At 35.4% G+C, this 12,690-nt stretch overlaps 1 protein-coding gene across 1 annotated transcript in view; it reads left to right on the forward strand.

The window, feature by feature from the left end:
• Positions 1–12,690, forward strand: part of EFHC2 (EF-hand domain containing 2) — a 217,312-nt gene that overhangs the window by 79,895 nt on the left and 124,727 nt on the right. Inside the window, exon 3 of the mRNA XM_031959378.1 lies at positions 1,460–1,610. Coding sequence (XP_031815238.1) covers positions 1,460–1,610 — 151 coding nt within the window. The remainder of the gene's footprint in view (positions 1–1,459; positions 1,611–12,690) is intronic.

A 12,690-nucleotide genomic window follows, 5' to 3' on the forward strand; every position in this document is an offset into this window, starting at 1 on the left:
TTGCTTTCATATAGAGACAGTTACAATTGTTTTGCCTTTAGCGCACAATACTTTGTCTTTTTTTGAGTTTTTTTGGGGGGTGGGGTGGGGGCAGGGAGACTTAGTGGGAACTGAAGAAACTTTTTAGTCTTGGTCGTGAGATTCAGAAGCTTCTAATGGGCTTTAAATACCAAACAAAATGTATCCTAGATCACTGATGCAACAGTTAACATGAAAATTTATCTAGTAGGTGAGTGACATGGCCAGATCTGCGCTTTAGCAATTGTGGGGAGAATGATTTAGAGTGAGAAAAGATTTGAGGGATGTCACTGGGATGGTATAGTTCAGAAGAGGGATGGATTTTGAAGGAAAGATATTGAGTACTGTTTTTGACATATTGAGTCTGAATTGCCTGTGACATAACATAACAATCTGTTGAATACTTCCTTAGGCTATATTATTAGGGTTGCAGTTGGTGAAACTCGAGTAAAGTGCTGACCCTGAAGTCAGGAGGACCAAGTTCAAATCCATCCTCAGACACTAACTAGCTGTGTGACCCTGGGATTAACCTACTTAACCCTGTTTGCTTCAGTTTCCTCAACTGTAAAATGGGAATAATAATAGCCTGCCTGTTGTTATAAACATCAAATGAATTAATAGTTGTAAAGTGTTTAGCATGATGCTTGGAACATAGTAGGTTCTATTTAAATGATAGCCATCATCATCATCATCACTATCTTCATCACCATTATCATCACCATCATCATCATCATCTGGTTTTGGGTAAGGATGTAATAAAAAATCTTTTGGGATATTATGTGAGAACAATCGACCAATATTTCTTCCTGGAGTTCAAAACAGCAATTGTTCATCTCAATTCAAGGAATTCCCCTTTTATACTTGTTTTCTTTCCCTCTTCCTTTCTTCTTTTCCTTAAGTCAGTGAACCATTCTATCAAGAGAGATTTTTTTTGACCACTAGTGATTTCTCTCCCCTCTAAATCAGTACTGTAGGGATCTGGGAGAAATGTATGATGCAGTATTTACCTTGAAAGAACTTCAGTTTAGTTGGAAGAAGAATGTAGTTCTTCCTCTTTAAAATGCCTTGGGAAATGGGACTGTGGTCTTAGACTACATGAATATTTACCTAAAACCAAGACATTTTTAAATTATTGTTGTCATTCATTGTGGGAGGTGATAGTAGTGATGTTCAGAGATGAAGGATTTCTTGACTTCCAGGAAGAAGCATATTATCTGTAAAATACCTGCTAATGGCAATCCACTGTGAGCTCTATCTTGTTAGATTTATGGTATATTTGAATGACTAGCTCACTGCTCTAATGACTTTTTCTTATACTTACCAGTTGATGATGAAAGTAAATAATATTCACCTATTTAGAAATACATACACTTATCTTAAAAATAAATATGTATATGATACATATATTTACTGAACTTTTAAATTTACATTTATTTCACAGGTATTATGTTTTGATGCCTATTTTGAAGATGAAGTACCAGATAAAGATAAAGAATTATATAGAATAAGACATTGTAAAATCTACTTCTACCTTGAAGATGACACAATTCAAGTACTGGAGCCACAGCTGAAAAATAGTGGAATGCCACAAGGTATCTATTTAAATTGGCTGCTAAATTGTATATCTTTACTCCCTTTTTGTCTTCATGAAAGCCTTCAAGACTGTTGAGCACTAGCATTACTATTTTGTTTATATAGCTACTTGTGAATGAGAAGAGTGATTTTTCATATATATATATAATTGTATATTATATGTGTATATATTATATATCCATAATTGTATATCATATATGTATATATCATATATAATTGTATATTACATATATATATATATACACAAACATATGTGTGGATATTTATATATGTGTACATATATGTGTACATTTATGATCCCTGCCCAGTGAAAATATTTTGGAAAAATTAAGAAGTATTTTATGCATGAATTTTAAAGTTAAAGGAAAAGTATTTTAATAGTACTCAAACTTCTTCATTACATCACCATATTCCAAAAGACAGCAAGGAAATCCATAGTCCTCTGACCATGGGCATAGAGCTAGGAATTTGCAGAGCTCACCCTGGATTGTCCTAGGGATTCAGGAAATCAGCAGCATCTGACCTGAGATACTTCCCAGGGCCTTGGAGATCATAGTACTGAGAACTTGGATAGTTGAGGCAGCTCTGAAATCTTCTACCTCTCTGAGTACAGATATCAGGGAAAGCAGAAGCCAGAGCTGCATCAAAAGTTAGGAATCCAGACAATCAAAAGCAGGACCCAATAGTGTCTGACTACCCCAGTTAGTAAAACTATACTAGAGTTTGGCAGATTTCCAAATCAAGATCTGAGGCTGAAATTTGAATAAACAGAATACATTGAATACTATGAATAAATATTGTGTATCCAAAGATGCTCAAGAGACCAACCTAGAAGAGAATAACTACAAAACAGAATTTTAGGGAGAGAGGAGGGGAGGATGACTTTGTACAAAGATTGCTACAAAGTTCCTTGAAGAATGAAGCAAGAGATATTTGGTAGGACTGATATCTGTGTTTTGCATAATGACACTGTTATTCTGCCTACTCTGCTACTGTTCCTCTTATTCCCTTCTCACCTCCTCTTCCAAGTCCCAAACTCTCCCTTTGCCATTCTCCATATTAATCCCATATAATGGCATACATACTAGGGGATAAATATGATGTCACTGAGGCTAGGGTGGTCCTTTAAAGAAAGGCTGAAGGACTTTTGATTTCTTTGGATCTAAGAAACACATATGGCTTAGATGGGAGTTATTGCTATCAGAGGTTTTACTGATGCTCCTGCTGCATCTCTTGTGACTGACTGGGCCCATATTCTTGTAGTGAATATAGAGCTAAAAGACTTTGTCTATATTCTTTTTCAGTGTAGAAATTTTTTTCAGTTTATTGAAATAATTTTGATTGCATTTCTGATCCACATATGTCTACTTGTATTTTATCTCACTGAACTGGCCTAGATTAGTTCTGATCCAGAACATTTGGTATTGTTGGCAGGTTAAATTCATTTTCTTAGGTGGCAGAATAGTGTTGGGCCCTGTGCGATGGAGAAGCTAGATACAAGGTTTTAGTTTTCTGTTGTAATAATATTTGGGGTTTATGTGCTACACCTTCTTAGTGGAATAAGGAGAAAGTTTCCAATTGTCCTATGAGATTGTCATGATGGATATTTGAAGAGGAACAGTGGAAATATTCTCTGACTTTTATTTAAAACTTTTTAGAGGCTGTATTGCCATGAAGAGGATAATGAAGTTAAATTATCTATTTATATTAGAGGCAAAGGTGTAATGGGAAGGGAATAAAGTATCCATATTGCACCTACTATATGCCAGGTACTGTGCTTTATAAATATCATCTCATTTGATACTTACCCTCACTCCGCAAAAGTATTTTTGTTTTCATCTTCATTTTACTGTTGAGGAAATTGAGGCAAATGAGCTTTTGAACATGCCTTAGGCAGTAGAGTGGTTAATGGAATCAGCCATAACATGGGTGAAACGAGAAATGCTAATGGAGGTGAGGACTAATAGAATCCAAGTAGAATGCATTCTCCAGAGGTTTGTCTGTTAATATACTAAAGCTTGCCAAGATTAGGGTTGTAAAGGAATAGGTGCAGGAGTGATGATGAATAAGAATGAAAGGAAGAAATAAGAACACTTTGAATTAATCCTGTTGATACCCCTTAGCAAACTACTTCCTGGGTAGTTACTTCCTCTATAAGAGTGTTAGAATGTAGATATATGCTTTCACTACTGAGGAACTGATGTGGTTAAAGGAAAAATTAAAACATCAAACTAATTAACCATTCAAACAGAGGCTAATGAGAATGTGGTCTAATGGGGGAAATTTAAACATTTTATCAATTAAAGAGTTCCATCATCTGGGATAGCTTAGAGAGAATTTGCTCTTTCAAAGTCAAACAAATCATTTGGAAGATCCAGATGAGGATGGTCCTTTATCAGGTAGATAAAATAGAAAATTCATTACTTGGCTCCATAAAAATGAATTCTCTCAGGGGCAGCTAGGTGGCACAGTAGATAGAGCACCAGCTCTGTCTCAGATACTTAATACTTCCTGGCTGTGTGACCCTGGGCAAGTCACTTAACTCCAATTTACTTAGCTAAAAAAAGCAAAAAAAAAAAAAATGAATTCTCTCTACAGCTGATTCCTTCATGGAGGAAAGAAAGGGAAAAGATTGAAATTTTAAGTTGAAAGGCATTGGGGTACTGCATTTATGTCCTCTTCCCATGACATGTCATTACTTATTATTGGCAAATTTAGGCTGTAATTAGATGCTGTATTTTGGGCAGAACCATAGCTGCTGAAGCAACAGGCTTTAGATATGGTGTGGACTTTTCCTGCTAGATTACATTGCTAGTTTAGGCAGATTAAGCAGTGATATTTGAACAAGGAATGAAAAGCCTAGTCATCTGTGTCAGGGCAAATAGTGCTGTTCACACTAGACATGTAATCCCAGGATGAAAGGAGAAGGGACTTTGTTGTCACATGAAGTGGTTAAAAGATAATGAGCTCTTTTCTGTAAGGATCTTTAGGTCTGACTTTCAAAACATAGGATGAACAACTTAAGATTGAGGGTCAGCCCTGTACCCTGAAGATCTTCCCCTCCCAGATTCATTCATTCACTTATTTATTTATCCATTCATCCATTTATTTTATTCATTCATCTATCTATCTGTCTATCTCTCTGTCTATTCGTTTATTTATTTATTTTTGGATTAACCTAAAGAGGGGATTCTTTGCCTCAGTTGTTCCCTGGCTTTAATCACTGAATGAGTGCACCCAGAGACCTGTGGAAGACTTTAGCTTAAAAGGCAAGGTCTCCCATTTCATCCAGGGGCATTTCAAGTCGTCCTGATCTCTTATTTTGCCACTATATCCAGATGGTCCGGGAGGGAAAAGTGAGGCAGGTGACCTTGCACAGCCCTTAAATCCAACTCACTTGCATGTCATTCCATCACTTCCCTGATGTCATGGTCCTCATTGAGAGTGAAAGACAAACAATAAACTGTGTCAGGACATTGGAGACCAGGATAAAAAAGGGTTTTTTCTACCTTAGCAGAATTTAGGATATCTCTGAAATACTCCCAGAATCCTAGATTAGAGTAGTTAGGTGACAGTGGATAGAATTTCAGGCAACAAGTCAGGAAGATTCACCTTCATGAGTTCAGCTTCAGATACTTACTAGTTATGTGACTCTGGGCAAATTTGGTTCAGTTCTTCATCTGTAAAATGAACTGGAGAAGGAGATGGCAAACAATTCCAGTATCTTTGTCAAGAAAACTCCAAATAGGGTGGTGACAGTTCTGAAAAACAACTGTACAGCAACAACAAGAAGAATACTTCTGGAATCAGTCTTTCTGAGTTGGCTACTTTTGAAGAACAATTGCTTGTCTATTAATGGACCCTAGTTGACTGGAGTTATCAATTATGACCTGGATGATGTAAGATGGATGCTCTAATAATATGGATATGGTACAGTAAGTTTATATTTTTCATTGGAAATGAAATATCGAACCTGGGTGTTCTATAGACCCCTAGGGTCTTAGTGCCTTAACTGTGATTTACCTTTTCCATTAGCCCTTTGAATCCCTGCCTCTATGAACATAACACACACACACACTCTCTCTCTCTCTCTCTCTCTCTTTCTCTCTCTCTCTCTCTCTCTCTCTCTCTCTCTCTCTCTCTCTCTCTCTCTCTCTCTCTCTCTCTCTCTCTCTCTCATCTCCTGAGGCAATTGGAGTTAAGTGACTTGCGCAGGTTCACACAGCTAAGACATATTAAGTATGAACATAACTCTTAAGAAACATTGTTTAACTTATTAAATTTATAGATCTCTATGATATGAAATGTATGTTCAACTGGATCTTTGTGGCCATTAATCAAGAAATAAGAGATACCCTGAGAAAAGCGTTGCAGACAGTGCTATACCCTGAGAACTACATTATTGATATTGGAGATCCTTGAGAGACATAGTAGACAAGATGTTAATTTATAAAAATTTCTGGGAGTAGCCATGGTTTTGGCTGAGTAGTCAAATGCCTGATGAGACCAGAATTATACAACTAAATGCTCATCTACTTTGGAGTCAGGAATTTGTTTTTGTCTTCCACCAAATAAAGATTCTAGGGCATGATAGTACCCACAACATCATATGACCTGTACTGAACTGGATAACTGAGTTGATACTCTCACTAGAAGAGCAGAGATTGAGGATTAGGTCTTACATAAGTCTGGATGTGGCTATATTACAATGAATATAGGACCGTATGATTCTCTTAGCTAAGGATAATACAGCTATGCTCCTCTTACTAATCAAATATACATCTTTCAAGGATCGTTATGGCATATCATATTATTCTCAACCCATTTGTGAATGCCAAATTGATTATATTGGCCTTCTCCCTTCTCAGGCTCTCACTACAGATAATATTTATTTATGATATAGTATGGCAGCAACATAGTCAATACCAGATCCCTGCCAGAACATATCCTTATTCCTTATGGGTTCTTTCTATGCTGATCAGAACCTATCTTATTGAGAAGAAGTTTTGAGATTAGGGTCTTTTCCACATATTCACTAGATTTTCTATCTTCTGTGCCATACTCAGGCATCTAATTTTATGGAAGTGCTGGAATGGACTTTTAAAACAAATAGCTTCATCTTATCCTTGATTATACACACTAAGTATTTGTTGAAGTAATGGATCTAAGGCCAACACCATATTAATTTAGTATTGGAACGAAATGAAACACTTGCAAGACACTAAATATTTAATAATGGAAATGTGTTTTGCCTTTACACAGTTAAGAATATAGAATGGATTTATAATGACCCCCCACTTCCCTAGGTGTGATCCCTCCTTGTCTCCCTCTGAAAAATCGTCTAGTCAGTCATCAGGTAAAGGCAACTGGCATGATCTCAGGCACCCACCAAGTCTGAGCGGCCCAAACTGCATGGATGGAATTTTTTTATTTGTTTGTTTTTCTCTAGACCAGGAAGCTACATCAAGAAAGCTGAGTAACAATCAGGTAATGGGGGGGGGGGGGGAAGAGGAAGAGGGGAAGAAGTTGTGTCAGGGAAACTGGGACCAAAGATAGTACATTAGAAAAATGCTGGTCCTGTGACAATGTCCTGAATTCCAGAGGCAACATCTTTGATAAATCAATGTTCTCCCAAGAATGGGGACATCCTATATATTTCCAGCAATTTCTTGGGAACAGCCTTTCGGAAGACAAACCTCAAGATGGACTTCTTTTGTTCATAGACTTAACTGACACTTTCTGGCTCTGCCCTTATTCTTTTTTCTGTGTGGAAGCATCTAGATATTGAGGTTTCTTTAGGGAACATTCTAAATATTCCCTATAGCTTAATTAAATATTATTCCAGAATTTCACTCCCAAGCATCTCCCATCCCTCCTTCTTTGAAGTACTGTGAAAGGCAGTAAGAGTGATAACTCTTGAAGCATTTGTACCATTAATGCTTCTGTTCATTGTCAAGCATATTCTGTGGCTTCTTTTTGGGAAGACCCATGCAGGACCATTTCTAAGGAGAACCAGAAAATCGACTACCCCTTACCAAAGACTTCTGAACTATGTTCATATGCTGATGTAACCTTGGCTGGAACCTTCTTCTCCACTTCTCCCTTCTATCACTACTCTCTTGATTTTTTTTTTTCTTTCCTTCATTGTTGGGCCTTTCTAGTATTTTCCCAACCAAATAAAGGCTCTGGTGTCTTAAAGTCTGGTTTATTTCTTTAATGGTTAGAGAGGCCATTTGGCTTCCTGCCTGCCTGAAGCAAAGAAGGCCCAGTTTAGGGGAGAATTTTTATCAGAGCTCATATTATCTTCTGGGGACTGCTTTCCCAAGCAATTATTATGTGATAACTATGAAGGAAGAGGGGAGTATCATCATATCTAATTTTAGAAATTATATTATTTTAATGTTTTGTCAATGGGGCTTTTGTTGTTGTTGTTGTTGTTATTTCATGACAACTTATCACTTAAGTTGATTCATGAGTCTGGTTTAGGTGATTTGGCTTGATCAAGAATAAGATTAAGAAAAAATTTTAAATCAGTAAAATAAGTTCAATTGGGGAAAGAATTGGAAGGATAATAAATAGCTTAGAATGGAAATAGAAAATCCCCTATGAGTATTGAACCGATAAAAACCAAAGTGGATGCAAGAGAATTCAGTGACTCAGCAATGCAACAAGAAATATTAGAACAAAATCAAAGTATAGTTATTCCTTCCACATTATGGTAGTTAGAGACATGGTACCCCCATGATTTGGAAAATGCTTTGTAAATGTGTATAAATTTTTTAGACCCTTCCTCAGTACCAGAGAAGTCTGAATTTTTTCTTTTTCTTTTATGGGGTCTTTACAGCATCTTGTTGCAAAATATAGTAGGTTCTTTTTCATCTGCTTACTTTTATGTGTTGTCAAACAGCTTTGGCAAAACTCCTCCACTCCAAGTTTCCATTTAATTTCTTATGCCAACATGTACCATATTGCAACCACAATGGGGAAGATTGCAATGTGGAAGGCATAACTGTGTTGAAAAGTAATAAAACTAAGGTTTTCTAGGCTAAAATGAAATAAAACAAAGTCCCAAAATAACAAATTGAGAAAACAAGTAATATAAGACTTTTTAGACTCCCAGAAAATTATCAGCAACCACAACATCATCAATGAAGATAGCCTAGATCTAATTAGAATTACTGGGGAAAGTTAAAAATAGAAACAAAAACCATCTACTAAACTAAATCCCAAAATGAAAATTCATGTAACTGTCATATAAAGAGTTTTCAAGTCAAAGAAAAAAAAATTTCAAGAAATTTTTTTAAATTTATTTTATTTTATTTTATTTTTTTATTTAATAGCCTTTTATTTACAGGATATATACATGGGTAACTTTACAGCATTAACAATTGCCAAACCTCTTGTTCCAATTTTTCACCTCTTATCCCCCACCCCTCCCTAGATGGCAGGATGACCAGTAGATGTTAAATATATTAAAATATAAATTAGATACACAATAAGTATACCTGACCAAAACGTTATTTTGCTGTAGAAAAAGAATCAGACTCTTAAATATTGTACAATTAGCTTGTGAAGGAAATCAAAAATGCAGGTGTGCATAAATATAGGGATTGGGAATTCAATGTAATGGTTTTAGTCATCTCCCAGAGTTCTTTTTCTGGGCAAAGCTAGTTCAGTTCATTACTGCTCCATTAGAAATGATTTGGTTGATCTCGTTGCTGAGGGTGGCCTGATCCATCAGAACTGGTCATCATATAGTATTGTTGTTGAAGTATATAAATGATCTCCTGGTCCTGCTCATTTCACTCAGCATCAGTTCGTGTAAGTCTCTCCAGGCCTTTCTGAAATTATCCTGTTGGTCATTTCTTACAGAACAGTAAGATTCCATAATATTCAAATACCACAATTTATTCAACCATTCTCCAACTGATGGACATCCATTCAGTTTCCAGTTTTTAGCCACTACAAAAAGGGCTGCTACAAACATTCGTGCACATACAGGTCCCTTTCCCTTCTTTATAATCTCTTTGGGATATAATCCCAGTAGTAACACTGCTGGATCAAAGGGTATGCACAGTTTGATAACTTTTTGAGCATAGTTCCAAACTACTCTCCAAAATGGTTGGATTCGTTCACAACTCCACCAACAATGCATTATTGGCCCAGTTTTCCCATCCCCTCCAACAATCATCATTATTTTTCCTGTCATCTTAGCCAATCTGACAGGTGTGTAGTGGTATCTTAGAGTTGTCTTAATTTGCATTTCTCTGATTAATAATGACTTGGAGCATCTTTTCATATGACTAGAAATAGTTTCAATTTCTTCATCTGAGAATTGTCTGTTCATATCCTTTGACCATTTTCAATTGGAGAATGGCTTGATTTTTTATAAATTAGAGTTAATTTCTTATATATTTTGGAAATGAGGCCTTTATCAGAACCTTTGACTGTAAAAATATTTTCCCAGTTTATTGCTTCCCTTCTAATCTTGTCTGCATTAGTTTTGTTTGTACAAAAACTTTTCAGTTTGGTATAATCGAAATTTTCTATTTTGTGATCAGTAATGATCTCTAGTTCTGCTTTGGTCATAAAGACCTTCCCCTTCCACAGGTCTGAGAGGTAAACTATCCTATGTTCCTCTAATTTATTAATAATTTCATTCTTTATGGCTAGGTCATGAACCCATTTTGACCTTATCTTGGTGTACGGCGTTAAGTATGGATCAATGCCTAGTTTCTGCCATATTAGTTTCCAATTTTCCCAGCAATTTTATCAAACAGTAAGTTCTTATCCCAAAAGCTGGGATCTTTGGGTTTGTCAAAGACTAGGTTGCTATATTTGTTGACTGTTTTATCCCTTGAACCTAATCTATTCCACTGATCAACTAATCTATTCCTTAGCCAATACCAAATAGTTTTGGTAACTGCTGCTCTATAATATAATTTTAGATCTGGTACAGCTAAGCCACCATCATTTGATTTTTTTTTCATTAATTCCCTTGAAAATTTCAAGAAATTAAAAAAGAATGAGTTTAAGTACCAAGAAACCCTTATTAAGAATATATAACACTTTGGAAGAACTATCATAAAGGAGAGGAAATTTTGCAATTTGTTATTCCAAAAGGCAAAAAATAAAAAGCTTATAACTAAGAAAAATTCACCTTACAAGACAGACAGGATATAATTTTTATAATAAAGAATGGTGGATTGTCAATGAAAAATAGAATTTTCATGAATTCTTGATTGAAAAAATTTGAGTAGAAATTTTGAAATGCAAACACAAAACAGAAATCTAGAAAGGTTTAAGCACCTGGAACAAACTAAATGGTGATGAAGGATAAGAAGGAAAGAAACAAGTCTTTTGTTAAGATCTTAATGTCTTCAAGGGCAACAATGAATTAGATATAAACAAGACTATGGTAAGGTTTTTTAAGTTTTTGTTTTTTATTTTTTCTGTTTTGATGGTATTAAGAGAAGAAAGAAAAGGAAATATATGCTAAGAAATGAGGAAGAAAAGCTAGAACTTACTATTTCTCATAATCAGACTCCACCAAAAGGTATACAAACATAGAGGAAGGTATGGGGAGAGAAGGCATCACATAAACTTTACTCTCACCTGAATTGAACAAAAGAGTTGAACACATGAGCATACATATGCCCATACACAAATACACAGTTTAGTGTAGAAATACCTTAAACTCAACAGGGAAACAAATGAGAAGGGGGAAGGGGTTAAGTAGGAAGGAGAATAGGGCTAAGAAAGAATTAGTCACAAGCAAAACCTTCAGTTTGGGAGTTTGAATTGTGCAGAAAAGATAAAGAAAGAAAAGAAAGAAAAGGAGGAAGGAAGAAAGGAAGGTTGGAAGGAAGGGAGGTAGAAAGAAATAAAAAATAAAGAAGGAGAAAGGAAGGAAGAGAGAGAGGAAGGAAGTAAGGGAGGGAGGGAGGAAGAGGAAGGAAGAGGAAAAAAGAAGGGAAGGATTAGAGCCAATGATTTTGGACTGAGTCGGGAGAAAAGGAGGTTCAGTAGAATCAAAACATATTTCTTAATTATAAATCACCACCACCTTCTTTTTTAAGAGAGAGAGAGAGTCAGGAGATCATTAGTACAAAATATAAGATAATATGATGAAGGGAAATCACAATTAATTATAACTGTGGACATAAATGGAATGAACTCAGTTACAAATAAAAAAAAAAAAAGAAAAGCACACACAAAAAATAGTAGATTCCAAACACAATTTCTTTTGTTTTAAATAATATTTTTCTCCCACTTAACATGTAAAAATATTTTTTAACATTCATTTTAAAAAAAAATGAATAATTCTCTCACTTTTCTTTTCCTTCTTACTCATTGAGAAGGCAAGCTACTTGATGTAGGCTATGCATGTACAGCCCTGTCAAACATTTTTCTGTATTAATCATGTTGTAGGAAAAAAAAACCCCAAAACAATAAAGAAAAATTTTAAACTGTATACTTGATACTCCTTCAATTATTTTTTCATTGTAAGATCTGAGGAATTTCCTTGAATAATTGTATTGCTGAAAATAACTAAGTCATTCACAATTGATCATCACACAATATTGTTGTTACTGTATACAATATTCTCCTTGTCCTGCTCACTTCACTTTGCATCAGTTCATATAAGTCTTTCCAGATTTTTTCTGAGAGCATCCTGTTCATCATTTTTTATAGCAAACCATATTCCATCATAGTCATGTACCACAATGTGTCCAGACATTCTCCAATTGATGGGTATTCCTCCAATTTTCAATCCTTTGTCACTTTTGGAAGAGCTGCTATAGGTCCTTTTTCTTTTTATCTCTTTGGGATACAGACCTGGTAGTTGCTTTGCTGGCTCAAATGTTATGCATGATTTTATAGTCCTTTGGACATAGTTTCAGATCAGTCTCTAGGATGTTAGTTCACAATTCCATCAACGATGCATTACTGTCACAATTTTCCTATATCCTCTTCAAAATTTGTCATTTTCCTTTTCTGTCATATTAACCAATCTGATAGGTGTAGGGTGGTACCTCAGAATTGGTTTAATTTTCATTTCTTCAATCAATAGTGATT

The sequence above is a fragment of the Sarcophilus harrisii genome, chromosome 3, assembly GCF_902635505.1.
Source record: "Sarcophilus harrisii chromosome 3, mSarHar1.11, whole genome shotgun sequence".
In the NCBI taxonomy this organism is placed as follows: domain Eukaryota; kingdom Metazoa; phylum Chordata; class Mammalia; order Dasyuromorphia; family Dasyuridae; genus Sarcophilus; species Sarcophilus harrisii.